At 39.5% G+C, this 17328-nt stretch overlaps 1 protein-coding gene across 2 annotated transcripts in view; it reads right to left on the bottom strand.

The window, feature by feature from the left end:
- TANK (TRAF family member associated NFKB activator) overlaps positions 1–14904 on the bottom strand; it is a 31142-nt gene extending 16238 nt beyond the window's left edge. The window contains exons 1-5 of one of the 2 annotated variants that reach the window (XM_074145200.1): positions 14829–14904; positions 14048–14185; positions 10244–10390; positions 6928–7036; positions 5961–6073 (exon numbers count right to left, since the gene is read on the bottom strand). In XM_074145200.1, coding sequence (XP_074001301.1) covers positions 5961–6073; positions 6928–7036; positions 10244–10342 — 321 coding nt within the window. In that variant the 5' untranslated portion in view covers positions 10343–10390; positions 14048–14185; positions 14829–14904. Of the gene's footprint in view, positions 1–5960; positions 6074–6927; positions 7037–10243; positions 10391–14043; positions 14186–14828 lie in introns of both variants that reach the window. The other variant, XM_074145201.1, reaches the window with a different exon arrangement.
- Positions 14905–17328: the final 2424 nt, after the last annotated feature.

The raw sequence follows: 17328 nt of genomic DNA, 5'->3' as shown, positions 1-17328 counted from the left end.
GTGGTAACATTTATAAACTGGCTGAAGTTTACAAAGCTAATGCCACGACAAGTAAGTGTGTCACATGGGTCATACCTGCTCAGTTAAGTACTTGGCCACACAATGGATCTTTTAAGCATGCTAGTATTGGCAACCAGCAAAGAGGTTACAGAATCACAGAATCGCCTAGGTTGGAAGGGACTTTTAAGATCATCTAGTCCAACTTAATAAACAAAACAAAACAAAAAAGACCAAACAAAAACCCCACCAACACTAAACCATATTCCCGAGCACCATGTCAACTCGTCTCCAGAGTATCTCCAGGGATGGTGCCTCAACTACTTCCCTGGGCAGCCCATTCCAATGCTTGATAACGCTTTCAGTGAAGAAATTTTTCCTAATATCCAACCTCAACCTCCCCTGGCGCAACTTGAGGCCATTTCCTCTTGTCCTATCGCCTGTGACTTGGGAGAAGAGACCTACCCTGGCCTCCCTACAGCCTCCTTTCAGGTAGTTGCAGAGAGCGATAAGGTCTCCCCTCAGCCTCCTCTTCTCTAGACTGAACAACCCCCGCTCCCTGAGCCTCTCCTCATAAGACTTATTCTCCAGACCCCTCACCAGCTTCATTGCCCTTCTCTGGACCTGCTCCAGCACCTCAATGTCTTTTTTGTGGTAAGGGGCCCAAAACTGGACACAGTACTCGAGGTGGGGCCTCACCAGTGCCGAGTACAGGGGGACGATCACCTCTCGGGTCCTACTCACCACGCTGTTCCTGATACAGGCTAGGATGCTGTTGGCCTTCTTGGGCACCTGGGCACACTGCTGGCTCATGTTCAGCCGGCTGTCAACCAACACCCCCAGGTCCTTTTCTGCCGGGCAGCTTTCCAGCCACTCTTCCCCAAACCTGTAGCGCTGCATGGGGTTTTTGTGACGCAAGTGCAGGACCTGGCACTTGGCCTTATTGAAACTCATCCCGTTGGTCTCAGCCCATCGATCCAGCCTGTCCAGATCCCTCTGCAAGACCTTTCTACCCTCCAGCAGAACATCTGTATTATGAACAGGTCAGTATCTTTTCTTTTGGAGAGGCTTTATAGAATTAGAGGATATTTCAAGTTGGAAGGGACCTCAAGATTTCTCTAGCTCCTAATCAAAGCAGGGTCAGTTATGTCTGATCAGGTTACTCAGTTGGTCTTGAATTCTCCAAGCATGGACATGGCACGGCCTTTCCAGGCAACTTTTTCCAATGCCTGGCTGTCCTCATGGTGAAAAGTCCTCCCTTATGTCCAGTCTGAACCTTTAATGTTTCAGCTGCCCTTTATCTCTCATCCTCTTGCCATGCACCACCGTTAAGAGACTGGCTCTATCTGCCTGATCACCTCAATGTAGGTATCAGAAAGCTATTAGCTTCCACTGAAGCCTTCTCCTCTCCAGGCTGGACAAGTCCCATTTCTGCAGCTTCTTCTCATGGGGTAGGTACTCAAGTCCCCAACTATCTCAGTGGGGCTTCTGCTGAACTCACTCTAGTTTATCAATATCCTTCCTGTACTGGACACCCCCAAAGCGAGCATAGTATTCTAGACACAGACCAATGAATGCTGAATAGAGAGAGATCCTCGCTTCCCTGGCTATGCTCCTGTTAATACAGTCCAGGAAGCTGTTGCTCTTCTTTTCTGCCAGGACACACTGCTGGCTCTTGTTCAGCTTGCTGTCTAACAAGACCCCAGCTCCTTTCCAGCAGAGCTGCTCCACAGCGAGTCCCCAGACTGTACTGCTGCAAAGACAGGTCCTTTTATTGCTCCCCAAAGTGTACTATAATGGCGTGTTTCAGTGGCTTCCTAGAATAAACAGTCAGATGGTTTCAAGGAAAAATACTATTCAGCTGATGAACTACTATAAGTGGTCTCAGGGAATATTAACTGTAAATTTTAACAGTTTAACCACAAACTCTTTAATATTGGGTAGAGACAGCTTAAACAGATGAAGTAATAAGAAAAAAGGCTATCGATACCAGAATTTCTTATATCGGGTAGCAGGACCTAACTAATCCTACTGAATACATTATACTAGCAGCAAAGAACAGCTAAATGCATAAAATTGTCAGCTACCATAAAATCATGAAGTACAGCTTTCTTTGCAAAGACAGGAAACAAAGTGACACTAGAGAAGCTGGTATTGACTGGAGCACGCAACTCTACAAGACCACTGCGGTAGCTGCTCTTGGTTACTTAAATATTTTAGCACCATAATTTTAAGCACAAAGATGACTATCATCTGCCATTCCTCTGCTTATGTCCTGCACACAAAAAAAAAAAAAAAAAAGAAAAAAAGAGACCTAAGCATTTATTGCAGGCTGAACAGTTTTGTACACCATATACATCGTTCATTCCTGACACACAGCTTCCTCCCCTTTTCCACAGCATAAGAAATTCTGATCAACAAACTCCACACAGTGTTTAATACTGAGGTTCTTGACCCAGGAAAATAAGACCATGAGCATGTTTTCTTATCACAGGTATTGACTTTAGCTTCATGTTTTATGAAGTTTACAGGGATTCTGATGTCTGACTCTGTACTAAAAATAGCATGCAGAGAAGCTTTGCTTGACATTGTGTAATGTCACTTACTAAGGTTTTCTGTTTGCTGGGCAGCTTTGGCTCTGAAACAGTAACTGGATCTTCCTAGTTAATGAAGTTTAGCTAGGCTGTACTCAAAAACAAGCAGCAATTTAGGTCCATTTGGTCTCCTCAAGCAGGGGGACTGAAAAAATCTGGTAATCTTGTATTTAGTTTGGTACTGACCACCAAGCCAATCTGGTCTGCTCAGCTCTTTCAGTGAAGATGAATGTGAACAAAAAAAATAAAATAAATTTATTACACACTGGCAACAGAATTTGACAACAGCAGGTAAAATACACACAAGTATGGCCACTGACTAGAAAACACAGAAAAGCTAACCTCTCCCTCATTTTAAATCTCTGAAATTTAAGCTCTAACCATGCACCTATTACAGTCGATTCAGGATTTCTATTAACTTTAATGGAAGACAGAACAGAGTCCACTGAGAAATCCCATTGGACTTTGCAAAAGACAGTTTCAATAGGTATCAATAGATCTAGGCACCTCCAGCCACAGAAAAGACTCTGAGTTTCAAGGAAGAACAGAAAGAAACAGCAACATTTTAACTTAAAGACTGCAATCATAATTTATCATCTAGAACTGTACATTTCGCAAGCCTGAAATTTTTGGTGAAGAAGTAGAACAAAGCAGTTAATGCAGTAGTGGACAATGGCTGTAGACATAATTTATTTCATTTAGAGCAGAATGTGGATAGAATATGATTAGAAAAATACAGGCTTTCAAATAGAATATTGCAGCTTCGAAATTTCATTAGCTGAAAAAGCCAAAACTTTATTGGATTAGATATAAGACAACTATACTGGGTTAGTGACAGGATGATGGATTTTTGGTCTAACAGATGTCAAAATGTGATGTCTAGGGAAGAGTACAAGAAAACAAGAGGCATTCAGGATACATCTTTTAATAAATTTCCAGACCTTCTTAGTAATAGTTTCTATGTATTTATTAACTCTCAACAGATTTCTCTTCCATGAAGTTGTCCAATTTTCCACTGGTTGACTACCTGCCCTGTGAAGAATCGTCTCCTTTTGCTTTCTTCTTTCCGAATATGGCACATCTTTTTTTAATTATTTTTCAATTATTTTTCTTTTTTTTTTCTTCTTATTCACTTTTACTTCATTTATTCAGAAAGATAGATAAGTGGGAACTCTCAGGTTAACTTGGTGTGGTCCTGGTGATTTGCTACGGTTCATTTTCGCCGACTTGTTCCATACATTCATTCCATGCAGTCTATATTTTTATCCATCAAAAGTTCTTAATTTAAAAAATGCAAAAAGTGGCAGCTGCCACAGAAGCATAACACACTACAATTAATCTTCCATCATCTTCAACTGGAAGTTTGGGCTATATGGTTCTCCTCCACCGAGTTTATTAAATAAATGAGGACTTGCATACAGAGACTGCTGCATATGTTCACCTAGAGCCAGCCCATCAATGGCATGGCCAAGACACAGCCAGAGCTAATAGAAGTGTGCGTACTTCTGCTGTGCTGTCTGGACATCTTTGTATCACTCTTGCCAGGTTAGTGGAAGCTTACTAGGCACAACACCAAACATTAGCGTCCTCCTTATATTGGAAGGATGGTGCAAAGATACCTATGTGCCTCTATAGAAGCCAGCCTTGGGCCAGGCAAACGTGTTTTCCTCGAGGTCCGTGCTCTCAACGCTTAGAGAGCTACTACATTCCCAATAACAGGAACATAGAACACTCTGAGTCAACCTGACTTTGCACAGGTTTAGTTCAATAGAGATCTGAAAAGACCCTAATTGTATAGCACTATGCCTGGGTTTAAACGCAGACAGACTGTATAGTTGACTCTGCATGGAGTTATATCCGAAATATTTCTGTTCATGGCACAGATGAAACAAAATCCATACGAACTACCTATTGCTGAGAGGTAATAGCAATAACTGACTACACAAAAAAAAAGTGCAGATAAAGAAAGATAACTTATATTCCATTAAGAAAATAGCCCCTGAAATAATGATTCCAGCTTCTCATGTAATCTTCTGTATAGATCACATAATTTCTCAGTGTTTCCCCATGAGAACAGCAAAAAACACAGCTTCCTTTATCCTACTCATTATAAGACTGAGTTACTTAAAACTATTGTCCTTGAGCAACTATTCAGAAACAAAGTATGAAATATTAGACTTGGTCAGGTCTCCATGTGCAACTGTAAGACATAATTTTTATCCAACTCAAGACAGAGAAATGCAAAAATATACAAAGATGTTCCATCAAAGAATTAACCCTTCATCTGTGTTGTATTCCAAATAAATGCAAAGATTAGGAAAGAAATGACATCTTGTGATTACAGATTCTAGTGTAGAAAAGTTATATGAAGACTTTTTTTTAATAAAAAAGAAGTGTATATAAATCTTTGGTAACAGTATGTTTAAAATGTTTCCAAAGGCTTAGTCTCAAATGAGATTCCTTCAAGATAATTAAGCAAGCAATAGTAATCCAATAAAATTATTTTTAAATTAACAGTTCTGATTAAAAATACATTTCTCAGAATTTAGCATAATTAACTTGTTTATAGCTCAGGTTTAGGAAACAAATCCTGAAATTAAGTCTTTCTAAATGCAATGCCTGATTTCATATAAGGGTTGTCTTATGACCCTTACAGGCTCACTGCTATGGAAATTCATATTAAAAATTAAGAGATTTTATGTTACACAACAGTTCTCAAAAAACACTGTATGATGACTTGGGATAAGAACAATGCAACTTTGTGCGTCTCTGTCACTGTCTTTGCTCAATATGCAAAATCCATTCAAGGCATTTCCCACCTATTCTGCGCTACTGCTTTATTCTTATTCCTGTTATTCTCAACAGGCTGTAGTGAAAATCTTGGTGTTACTTCAGTCAAGAGGGGCAGAAGAGACATTGTATTAAAACTGGCTATTTTAAAAAGCAAAAAATCATCAATGTCTCCAGACTCTATCACTTTTTGAGTGCAGGTTCTCCATTTCTTGCAAAAATACACAGAGTGGTTGCAATATGAAAAGCTCTCATGAGAGAAAGAGAAAACCCCTTCTTGACCACTGGTTTTGGCAGGTTAAGAAATAAAAGAGCAAGTAAGTTCCCACTTTATGATCAAAACTATTCTGGGGAGCTCGATGGCCAAAGAGCAATTGCACTGGGAAGGATCAAAGATAGATGCTTAGTTCACTTCAGTACTTCAGTGGCACAACACTCATGCACATCAGGTGAGGATCTTGATTAGAAGAAGTGCAGTTCAAAGGCACCAGTAAATATGTCACTTATCTCTTCAGGTTCTCATAGTATAATCACAGCACAAATGTGTTCTTATGTTAAAGATACTGCAAATGACCATACCTTTAAGAGTTTTTCTCTTTCCTTTGCTATGTTCAGTTTTTCAGAGAGCTGGCTGAAAGATAAGTTGGAGGTTTCAATGTCTTCATGCATCAGAATGTAGGGATGTGCATTACCTTAAAAAAAAAAAAAAAAAAAAAAAGCGCCGCTGATTGTCACTGTGTTTTACCCCAGCCAGCTTCTAAGTAGGAGCAAAATTAAAAGAAGCTAGGCTTATATTAACTTCTTTATTTTCTTTGAGCAAGCCTTCATATTAAACAAGCAAGAGAAGCCCAATTCTGCACTTAGAGACAATGGAAGACTAAACCAGCAATAAGGAATGTACATGTACTCTTAAAAATAAAAGCCAACCACTTTGCTAGTATTTATGAAAACCAGGAGTGTTAGGCTAGTGTGAATAAATATTTAATGAGCATGGCAGATTAACACATGGTTACTTTGACTCTTTTCTCTTATTTGTGTAATACAGACAAACAGTGGAAAATTATCCATCAATGACTATTCAATTTGAAAGAGATTTACCTGCTTATAAAGCTTTGGTTATCCAACAAGATAAGTATCACAAGAGTCATATAACATAAAATACATATAAGCACAGCATTCACATCTAGAACAACCTGAGCTAAACTTATTAACAGATAATTGTAAAGTTAATATGTAATAATTGTGGTTTTAATTCTAGTGAGTGATTCAAACCCATATTTCCATAACTTTTATTGGCTTCAGTGTAAGCAGGTTCTACATCTAAAGAAAATCTCACCATTTCTTGAAGAGGATAAAGAGAGACCTCAGAAGTGTTGCATTTTATAAATAGATTTTGAAACTGCACGTTTGTGTTAACTCTCAAGTTCACAGAAAAGTATGATACTGCCTTGAGAGATGTATATTGTAAAAACTGAAGCAACAGTCAGAACTATTCATCAATGCAACAGAGCATAAAAAGAAATAATGTGCAAATTGGAGTACATACCTCTATTAGCATTCAGAGCAGCTAACTGCGATTTCAGTTTTGCAATAATGCTGTTTTGAAGCTCTATCTTTTCCTGCTGTTCGCGTATTTGCTGCATGTAGTTTTCTGTCTGTAAATACAATATAATTAGCATTAATCTTATTCTGTTTTGACTAGGGGTCTCCTATTTGGCATTTAAAATGCAGCTCTGATTTTTAAAGATAACTGTAGTTGTGGACCTCTGTGTGAAAACCCAACTACAGTCACCTTTGGCAAGTCCACATTTTTGAGACCGCCCTGATTAGAAAAGGTATTATAGGAAATAAATTCTGATTTTCAGTAACTGTTTCAACTCTGACAGTTTTGAAGGATAGGATAACTTTTAAGTATAGGATTCTTCATTTATAGGCATAGAACGCATCAGGTTTAAAATTAGAATTTTAGTATTCTTCAAAATGCTGGTCAGTTAGTTTATCTATAGAAAGAAGTAACTTTTTTCTGCCATATTTTCTAACAAATAAATGATATAAATACAGGCTTTCAAAAAGATAGATTTTAAATGGAAAACAACAACGTTGCTTATTCCGTACAACAGATATTTTGTAAATAACTTTAATTGCCTATGAACAGAGTTTTGCCTGTTCCTTTGAACGTAGCAGACTGTTGGGGGGGAAGCAAGGAAGCAGCCCCATTCTTCTAGCAACACTCCATCTCATCCTATAAATAGGCCATAGAGAGCCATTAAGACTGCTCACATTTCACCAAAGTGTATAAATAGATAGTTAGATAGCAGGTTAATTGAACAAATGGTCAGGGGGCAGAAAGGTGCTAATATTCAAAAACTATTATTTCATTAGCACATGCCTAATGTTGCAGTTATGGTAGCGCTAAAAACAAGCAAGAAAACTTGGGAAGTCCTAGCAAAGAAACTTACATAAATGCACTGAATTTTTCTGAAATTAAGAATATGTTTATTACTGAACAAGTCATGACCTGGAACAAGACTAGGCATTGTTTTCATGTCTATTCATAGTTTATCCATACTGCTATCTAATTATCAAATCTCAGATTTAAATTCCACACCCCGCTACTGCCCAATATCTTTTGTCTGTAAAGCAGGCAGGAAAAAAAAAAAAAGACAAGCAAAATTTATTTTAAAAGGCCAGGTAGTAGTTGTACTATGAGAGTCTATTGGAAAAAAAAAAAAAAAAAAAAAAGAGTGATCTGATCAAAGAGCAGTACACTCCAGCAGCTATAAGAGACCTCATGAAGCAGAAAAATCACTGAGAACCAAATTGAAAATGTACAACAGCAATGTCTTGTCAACACTTCTGTACAGAGCACAGACATGACAGCTAAAACAGACAGAAGAGAAGATGCTTTTGACAGCCAGTGTGCACAAATTATTCCTTGAGTCAGATGGCAGCAACAAGTTACCAACTAGAAGATCTGCATGACAACCAACCATCCATCTGTATCAAACACCATCTGGCCGAGATGACTCTGGCTTCTGTGTGCTTGACATGGCTCCCAGCTCTAGAGACTGGCAAAACAAGTGGCCTATCGGTAACTTAAGTAGTAAACTGTTAACAACAGAATGATGGACAATCCAACAATGTGTGAAGGCCGCACAATGAACAGAGGAAGTTACTGGAGTAAAGCATCGTACAAAGGTCATTCAAAAACCAGGAGTTTGGTTAAAAAACCTGAAAAACAACACAAACAAAAAAACCCCAACCCTCAACTAATTATAGCATCAACTCTTCTTGAAAAAATACTTTTGTTCTCTTTTGAAGTCATGAAATTCAACTACTGAAAGTTTGGTTAGGACAAAGATTTGAACTGGTGGTAAACCTTTATGAAAGGCTTTTGTTTTTAATTTCTGAACCAGAGAAAATGCAAAGAGAAATCTTGCAAGCATTAGTTCACTAATCACTTAACACTGATGACCTCACACACTTCTCTGGTTTTCTTCCATAGCCTTTAGAAAGGCTATCTGACCTTGTACCTGATGCCTTGTTTCTTGGACAGAAGTTTCTTTCATGTACTGTTAGATGACCCAGGAGTATTAATGTGACTGGTTTTCCTTCAAATAACTAATTTTTCATCATAAGAGACAGAATTTAAAAGATTCCCAAACATTTTAAAACGTGTTGCCTTTTGTTAAGCTAGTTGCAATTTCAGCACAAAATGTCTTGACACGCTACTTGTGCTTGTTAAGTACAGAAAAAGCTACAGATTTGCCCCAGCAGTGCTGCAACAGACTAGGAATGGAGACAGACTGCACAGCGGGTGATGGCAGACACGACTGACTTGATACCTGTTCTGTAATGCCTTGGCTAGTTTATTTTGCCATGCAAAGGGATGGCAAGATTGTGCCCAGGTATCAGGATATTCTCTAGTAGACCTTTCCCTGCTCCCAATTCTACTACTGCTTCCGTAACTTGACACTGAGTATGGTTCATCTGCCCCTGAACGAAGTCCCAGCCTACCACCTCTATGGAAGCATCAGAATGTCCTGTAACATCAAAGCATTCAAGCCTTCCTATAACAGAGGTTTCAGTTGCTGGGCAGAATATTCATGACAAAACTAGTATTACAAAGCTCAAAACCAATAGCTTTGCAATATGCTGGCACACACAATGAGAAGTCCTAGAGGAGTTTTGCCTGAAGTACTGTTTTCTATAACAGACTAAGTAAAAATTCAAAGGTGCTCCTTACTGGTCAGACTGCCTCCAGAATCTTTCTGTTAATTCATAATTAAAGAATAGTTGTATAGATGATTATTTTTTTAAAAATCAACACATTCTTTAAGGTAAGTTTGCTGTAAATGTTTCAACACACAAACTCATCCTAATAGCTTGCACAGTACTTAATACATTAGTCTTTAAATTTTACATCAAGTAAACCAGTAATTCATATGGCATATCTTCCTGGTAACACAAAAATGATTGAAGCTATTTATATTAATAATTTTAAATTTTTTTTTTAATAAAACAAATTAAGTTTCAAAAGGTACTTCATTAAAGCTAGTTAAATTTTATCCACAACTTTGCTTTTTACATTAGAAGACTTCATTAATCCTCCAAAACAGCCAACACTTTTTTCACCTTTAAAACTAAAAGAAATTGCAGGTTGAAAACCTGAAAACCACCTACTACATTCACAGCCTAATGAATTGCTCTGTAGTGTACTGGCCTGGTTTCATAACGGCAACTTCCAACTTTAATAGATGCACTAAAGTACGCATAGCTAAAGTGAAACTGAAATCTACATGTACCACAGTTCTCCACGGGAAGGATGGCTTTAAAGATATGATTCAGAACCCAACACATACCTTTTGCTGTAGTTCTTTCACAGCGTGGTCCCTATCCATGCATGCTTGTCGATAGGCTTCATAAGCTTTGTTAAGCTGCTCTCCAATGTTTTTGTCCATAATTCCCAATGTTGTCTCATCACTGAAAAGATGGTCAAGTTAACAGACCTGAAAAGTAATCAGAAGGAAAAAGAGGAAATGCTAAGAAACAGAAGTTTGTAACTAAAAACATATATAACATGACTTGTATTAACATCAAGTAATATGTGCAGTATGTTTGAGCATTAACTCATATAATAGTTTAAACTATAGCTCTGCTTACCTTAACATTTAATTTTATGTCCAGGAACAGGTTTAAACAAAAGCCAAACAAAACCAGGTTAACTCTGAATTAAATTTTGGATGTACAGAATGTGTAAATGTATGTGTAGTTACAGTGTTTGAGGGCTGGGACTTACAATTGGTGCAGATCACCAGTTACCTGATTTTATGATGTTTCCAACAGTTTAATGTTTACTGAATTGTGAAATAACAGATAGCATTAAAAAATGAAACAAATCTCAGCTTTTGGCATTAAGCAATAAAAAGATAAAAGCTCAATAACATTAGATCACATGGACCTATCCTATTCTATGCCATATTTGAAAATGGCAACACAAGCAACACTACAAGGTGAAGTAAAACATCTTTTATCTAAAAATCAGTAATACCAACCAGTAAGAATTAGCAACTCAGACCTTTTCACACCATATTATATCAACTTTTTACATTTTGTGAACAATTTTAATAACTATTCCTGAAATTACAGCTCATGAACTTCGACACATAAGCCCACAACACTATTAATTGTCACAGGCTTCAATTTCAAGACAGTGAAATTTGCAAACACAGGTCCTTTGCTTCTATAGTAATATATGACATGAATTTTAAAATAAAAATTTATCATAATGGATAAGCCAAGCAAGAAGAGTATAAGGATAACTTGTCTTGGACTCTAGTCAAAATTCTAAGGATTGCAGCTTGAGCTTTTGTTCATTTTCTTGCTCTTGAATATCTTCCATATCATGGAGCCTGAATACAGAAACGCAGTTCAACTTTCCTAGAAGGTGCAACAGACTGCTGTACGAATGTCACACCTTTTTGTTCTGCAAACTTTATTTTAAAAATGAGCGCATACTGCAAGAGCAATTGTATCTCAACTCCAGCACGGCTGTACTTTATTAGTGGCAAAGTGAATTCCTTATCAGCTTGGAATCATTTAGGGATCCTTTGATGTGACAAGTATTACTGAAATTCAAGTTTATAGATTTTGTATAAAATGCCTACATTGTTTCATATGAAAGGTTTTTGTATTTTATTTTATTTTTTCCTCTAAACACCTGTTCAGTAGTTTATAATCTCAGGACCACGTGTACTGCCTCAAAGCACTGTTAGTAACACAGGCTACTTCATCCACCCTTTTCCTCCCCCAAAGAGTATCCCTCTACTAACTGTAATATTCATTCTAATACCTGGGCTACATCTTTGAATAAATGGGTAAGCTTTCTTACAGTTTCAAATGAAGGACTGTTTTACGTAGTTCAATGAATAAATTCAGATATTACAGCTGACTGCAGGAGTGGGTACTAAACTGCAGAAGGGTATTGTTATGGCTGAAAATGATTGAAAGCGTGCTCTCACATTCTCTAAAAACTTGCACAGTTTGCACCGATGTTGATTTTGTATTTTACTGGAATTCTCCAGAGACACTAGTAACAATTTACCTAATGGTAACTAACAATTTACCTAACTGCTAGTAAACAGCAGTATCTTGTACGTATAAAATGTAACTTCAAAAAATGAGTGCAATGGAATTTCAAAGACTATGTTCAGCTTCTAATAGAGGGAATGGGGTTCAGTTCTATATGACTCACCGGTCGTAGAAAATGAAGGCATTAATTTCATTCATGCAAATTCAAATCTCAGTTTGAAAAACAGTATTTAAAATTTATACCTAACTTCCAGCCTTTTATTTACCAATTGATTGAACCTGAGAGTATTAACAGAGAGTTCTGCTCTTATCTGGGCTGTTAGTACCAAAAGTAATTGATGGAACAGGCAGAATGGCAGCACTGCACCTGATTTTCTACTTGGTAGGGAAAAATAAGAAGAACGGTAGCTAATTTACTGGTAGCTCCCTAAAATCCAGACTCCATGCAGTAAAAAACCAGCAATAATAGTTATTACTAGTGACACTTTAAGATGGAACTGTAACCAGAAGATCGGTCCTATATTCCCCTATACCCTAGATACTAATTTCTGCTTCCACCTCACCCTTTCCTTTCTTCCAGCACAAGCAGCCTTACTGTAAATTGTATCAGCAAACCAATCCAGCTTAAATCCGAATGCTAAAGATATTTTTGCTGTGTTAGTTTTAATGCATATCAGCTCCACAGACCACTTCAAATGGCATGATAACACAAGGAAGCCAGCACAGGAATAGAAAACATCAGCAAGAGGCAGACAGAACTCCTGTGTTCAATGACTTGGAAAATGTAACATGAAGTCAGGGTTATGCAATGGTGATGTAAGTCTGCACTGCCACCGACAAGGATACTCCTGCCTTCCCCCATCTCTGGCCATGAATTTTTGCCACTTACTTGTATCAGTATTAGCACTTCTATGCTACGCAGTTGAGTGTGCCAAAGTAGCTCCCTACTTCCTCAAAAAAGCAACAACAAACCCCCTAAAAAAAAAACCAACCCCAAAATTTAAACTGCAGCTAGCTGACTGCAAGTCTGCTGGAGCACTACTACCAACACAAGGAGGCAGTGAGAACATAAGACTAGCCGTGGGCAGGACTGCAGCAGTCTAGATTTAGACTGGATTAAACTACTCTGTAGTCACACCCTGAACTGCCTGCTGCTGGAATAAATAACTGCTTCTTATGTTATCTATCTCATATCCAGAATTCCTTGCAGTTAGAAAAACTGGCTCCTTTTCCTGCTTCTCTTTCATATGCATCAATATTTATCAGGGAATTTGCCAACTGTTCCTTGTCATTTACTCTGCTCCCTACATCCAGTTAGGAGGAAAAAACCCAACCCAACACCCCTAAAACAAAAAAACAAAACAAAACAACCCAAAACCAACCCCCAAAACAAATATTCCCACTATTTTAATCAGGTTTAATTACGTTGTATTCATACAACAAGTAGAATACATTCAGCCCAAAGTTGTGAACCCTTATCTTTAGCAACAGACATTCTAGATGTTCATTAAATCCTAATGACTTTCACAATTATTAATATGTAGTAAGAACAGATGCAGCAATACAAAATGCTGCATTTATTCTAACAGGGACAGAATTAGAGATTAGCTCCAGAGTTTGTCTGATGAGGGGATCCCGTGAATGTGAGAACCTTTGAGTGCTGTGTTGCCAGAGCTATGCCAACGAGAACTAGAATTTCATTTTTGAGTAAAGACCTGAACACTGGAAAACAACTGGGTATAGCAAATGTTGCAAGACAAACTTTTAAGTAAACAAACCCAATGAAGCCTCCAGATGCTCTTAAAATACTTGCTTCGAATGAGAAACATTTTGCCAATATAGGTGGGAAAAAAAACAGCAGCAGTAAAATATGAATTTTCTGAGTCAAATGCCAAAAAAGCCCAAACATAAAGATTAGCAACATACTGCTGCATACGTCCTGAAGTCCCAGCTCCATAGATCACTAGAGGCACATTTTGAGTTTTCATAGTGCCTCAAACACCTTAAATTCTGAAAAAATAAGGTCTGAGCTAATCATGTGTATATACACATTCATTCATAATGCACATACCTACCTCTCATAGGTTCACATGAGAACACAGATGCCATCCAGAAGCAAGTACTTCTCTACAAATTTCTGCTTTCAAAACAGCTTCTTCAATGGGAATATTAGAATTCTAAGTTACACTGCCATCATCTTGGGAACTGGAAACCTGTTGAGGTAATCATGTGTGTGAGGCTGAGAGCTCACTGCACTTTCGTTTAGGTTGTGGTACGTTGTTGTTGTTGGTTTTTTTTTTTTTTAATAATGGACAAAACTCCCTCTTTGCCCGACTGCGGGAAGAGCCGGAGTCCCAGCAGGAGCCCCCGAGCGCCAGCAGCGCTACAGCTCGGAGCGCAAACAGCCCCTCCGCGCTCAGGGGAGGAGACGGGGACTACGGGGCCACTGGGCTTTTACACCCTCCCGCGCCGTTACTGCCCCCGGAGACAGCACACCTCCTTCTGCTCCTCCGCTCGCCACCGCGCCCGCGGGTGATCGCCACCCGCGGACGAGCCCGCTGCCCCCGCTCCCGCGGCCCGCCTGGAGCGGCGGGGGCGGCGGCGTCCATCCCGGACCTTCCGCAGGCACCGACCGCGCGCCCCCCGCCCCGCTCCCGAAGCCGGGCAAACCGCCGGCGGCGGCGGGGGAACCGGCGTCCCTGTGAGCGGATGGCGGAAGTGCGGCGGGGCCGCGGGCAGGGGCGGCCGGGGAGCCGGCCGCCAGGCGCCGGGACCCGCACCGCAGCCCCCGGGGCCGAGCGCCCGCCGTTCCCCGCGGAAGGGAGCGGAGGGGTTTGAAAAGCGCCTCAGACTTACGAGCGCCTGACGGAGCCCGCGGCCGCTCCCGGCACAGGGCGCTCGCTGCTGCCCGAGCACCTTAACCCAGGAACCAGAACTGACTTCCTGTGGTGCCGCTCCCCGCCCCGTGACGGGCCGCCGGGCGCTGCCCGCTCCGCCGCTCGGGTCTGCCCGGGTCGGGGCAGTGGCCGACGGGGACAGCGGCGGGCTGGCGGCCCGGGCGCGGCGCCTTACCCGCCGCCGAGGTAGCACCAAGCTGGCCTCTCCGGCCAGCGTCTCTGGGCTCCCCCCCGTCTGTCTTGCAGCGCCGTTTCAACCCTCTCAAGCAGGGTCTGTGCTGCTCCCACTTCCACAGGTCCCTTCCTGTTGCAGTCTTTATGTGATATGTAAATAACAGTACTTATATTTGTAACATAACTATACTTTTCATGCCCAGAGTACTTTTTGTCTAAAGGGTGGCATTTCCTCCCCCCACCCCCCCATTTAATTTGTGCAGACAATGAATTATTACTGATAATATAGTTTGCTGCTGCTACAAGCCCTTCTCTCTTTAGGTCACATATATGAGTACAACCTTTTTTTGAGGGTGTGTAGGAGGGAGGGAGTTGATGAGAGAAAATGAGGCGTTTTTCACACACTTGCGCAGGGTATGGCCGCAGAGAAGTGTTACAGGTTTTGAATTGGCCTCGGCTGCCCCTGAGTCCCAGTGCCCAGAGCCACGCAGCCAGGCTGCCGTGTTTCTTCTGCCAGAGCAGAACTGGTCCCTTTGCCCACACACAGATGGGAACCTGTGTTTCAGCCATGGCAACCTTACCTACCCGGGGTGTGCCCCAGGTCTGAGCTCAAACACAAGCCACAGGAAGGTGGTGGTCTCTTCACAGTAGCCGGATGTTGTTCTGTGTACTCTTTTGAAGGTTACTTCTATTACAATTTACCTTTCCTGCTAAGTCTTTAACAACTCTTTTGGTCTGTGTTAGCCTGTACTAAGACTGAAGAGACTTACAGGCAGATAGTTTAATGAGGCAATAAATATACTTCCTGTTTAGCCACTTTTGAGAAGTGAGGTTCTAATGAACTATTAAGGTTGAGAGGTTTGCTCTATTATCATGTTTCCTTCAGTTGCCTCTTTCAGAGACAGGGCGTTTGAGACATCCAAGTTAAGGTTTCATTCAACCAGTTCTTTTCTTTTTCCTTTTCTTTTTCTTTTTCTTTTTCTTTTTCTTTTTCTTTTTCTTTTTCTTTTTCTTTTTCTTTTTCTTTTTCTTTTTCTTTTTCTTTTTCTTTTTCTTTTTCTTTTTCTTTTTCTTTTTCTTTTTCTTTCTTTTCTTTTTCTTTCTCTTTTTCTTTTCTTCTTTAAGGGGCCCAAAAAGATGCTATTGTTTCTTTTTTAATTTCTACATTTTTAATTTTTATTCAGTATTGCCAAGTAGTTCCGCGCTTAAAATGGTAACGGATATTTCGGTTAGCAACTGAAATAAAACCTGCGGTTCTTAAAATCAGATCAATGTATGTAACTGTAATTTAACCGATGCTGCATTTAAAAGGGGATAATATGCAGAAAAGTACAAGTAGGTGTTATCTGATGATAGACATGTATCAACTAAGATGATGGCTACCTGAATTTGAATAGACCCATAATGTATATACCATCTCAGAAACACTAGGATTGCACATTAGTTGTTAGAGGAAACAAGTCTGTTTATTAAATTCTAGAAATGTACTTAACGTAAATTTGCTGTGAAGGACTCAAACCTGACAAAGCAAAAGTGACAACCGTTTATGAACATGACTTTTCAAATCACATGCATCATTCACTTAGTACTTTATCAGTAATAATTCTTTCACAATAAAGCACAAGATAAACTGTTCTTTCCTGTCTTCATTAGTGGTTTTTTCTTTACTACCTTTCCTCCCCAAATACATTAAGATGTATGTTACAAGCTTTACAGTAACCCATCTTGACGTTCTTAGAGACTTCCAACCCTTCAAATAAATTGTTAAATAGAAGAAATGAAAAATTCCTGTGAAAATAATATAAACCCTATATTGTGTAGCTAACTTGATCTCGAACTTTGATCTTTTAGAATGGTTTCTGCTTTACAGTCAATTATTTTTTGTCCTTTTCTTCCTCATCTTGCTTTCTTTTTCTCTTTCTGTTTTTCTGCTTCCTCCTCTTCAGTCTCTGCATTTCCTTCCCTACAGCTATTCCAGTAACGTCTTATTGTATTTTTGTCCCACATCAATATTTCCCATTTTTATGTCATGGTTAAGACAGAATTGCTTTCCTATATGTAGTCTTCACAAGATAACTGGGAAGAACAAGTGTATATCAGTGTAGTTAAGAATGATTTAAGATTTTAGGAGTCTACTAATTTTAAAAACGTTGCAAACCACTTATCTAGAGTTTGGGAGTGGTGGTGAAGAGGTTCATGTCTGTATTATTTTATTTCACTTTGTCTTCAGACTCAAAGTCTTATTTTGACTAATTATACGTAGAAACGTTTTTTCTTGGGGGGGG

This window comes from Numenius arquata, chromosome 3, assembly GCF_964106895.1.
Source record: "Numenius arquata chromosome 3, bNumArq3.hap1.1, whole genome shotgun sequence".
Lineage (NCBI taxonomy): Eukaryota > Metazoa > Chordata > Aves > Charadriiformes > Scolopacidae > Numenius > Numenius arquata.
The sequence above is the reverse complement of the archived record's forward strand: the minus strand, read 5'-3'. Positions and strand labels throughout refer to the sequence as shown.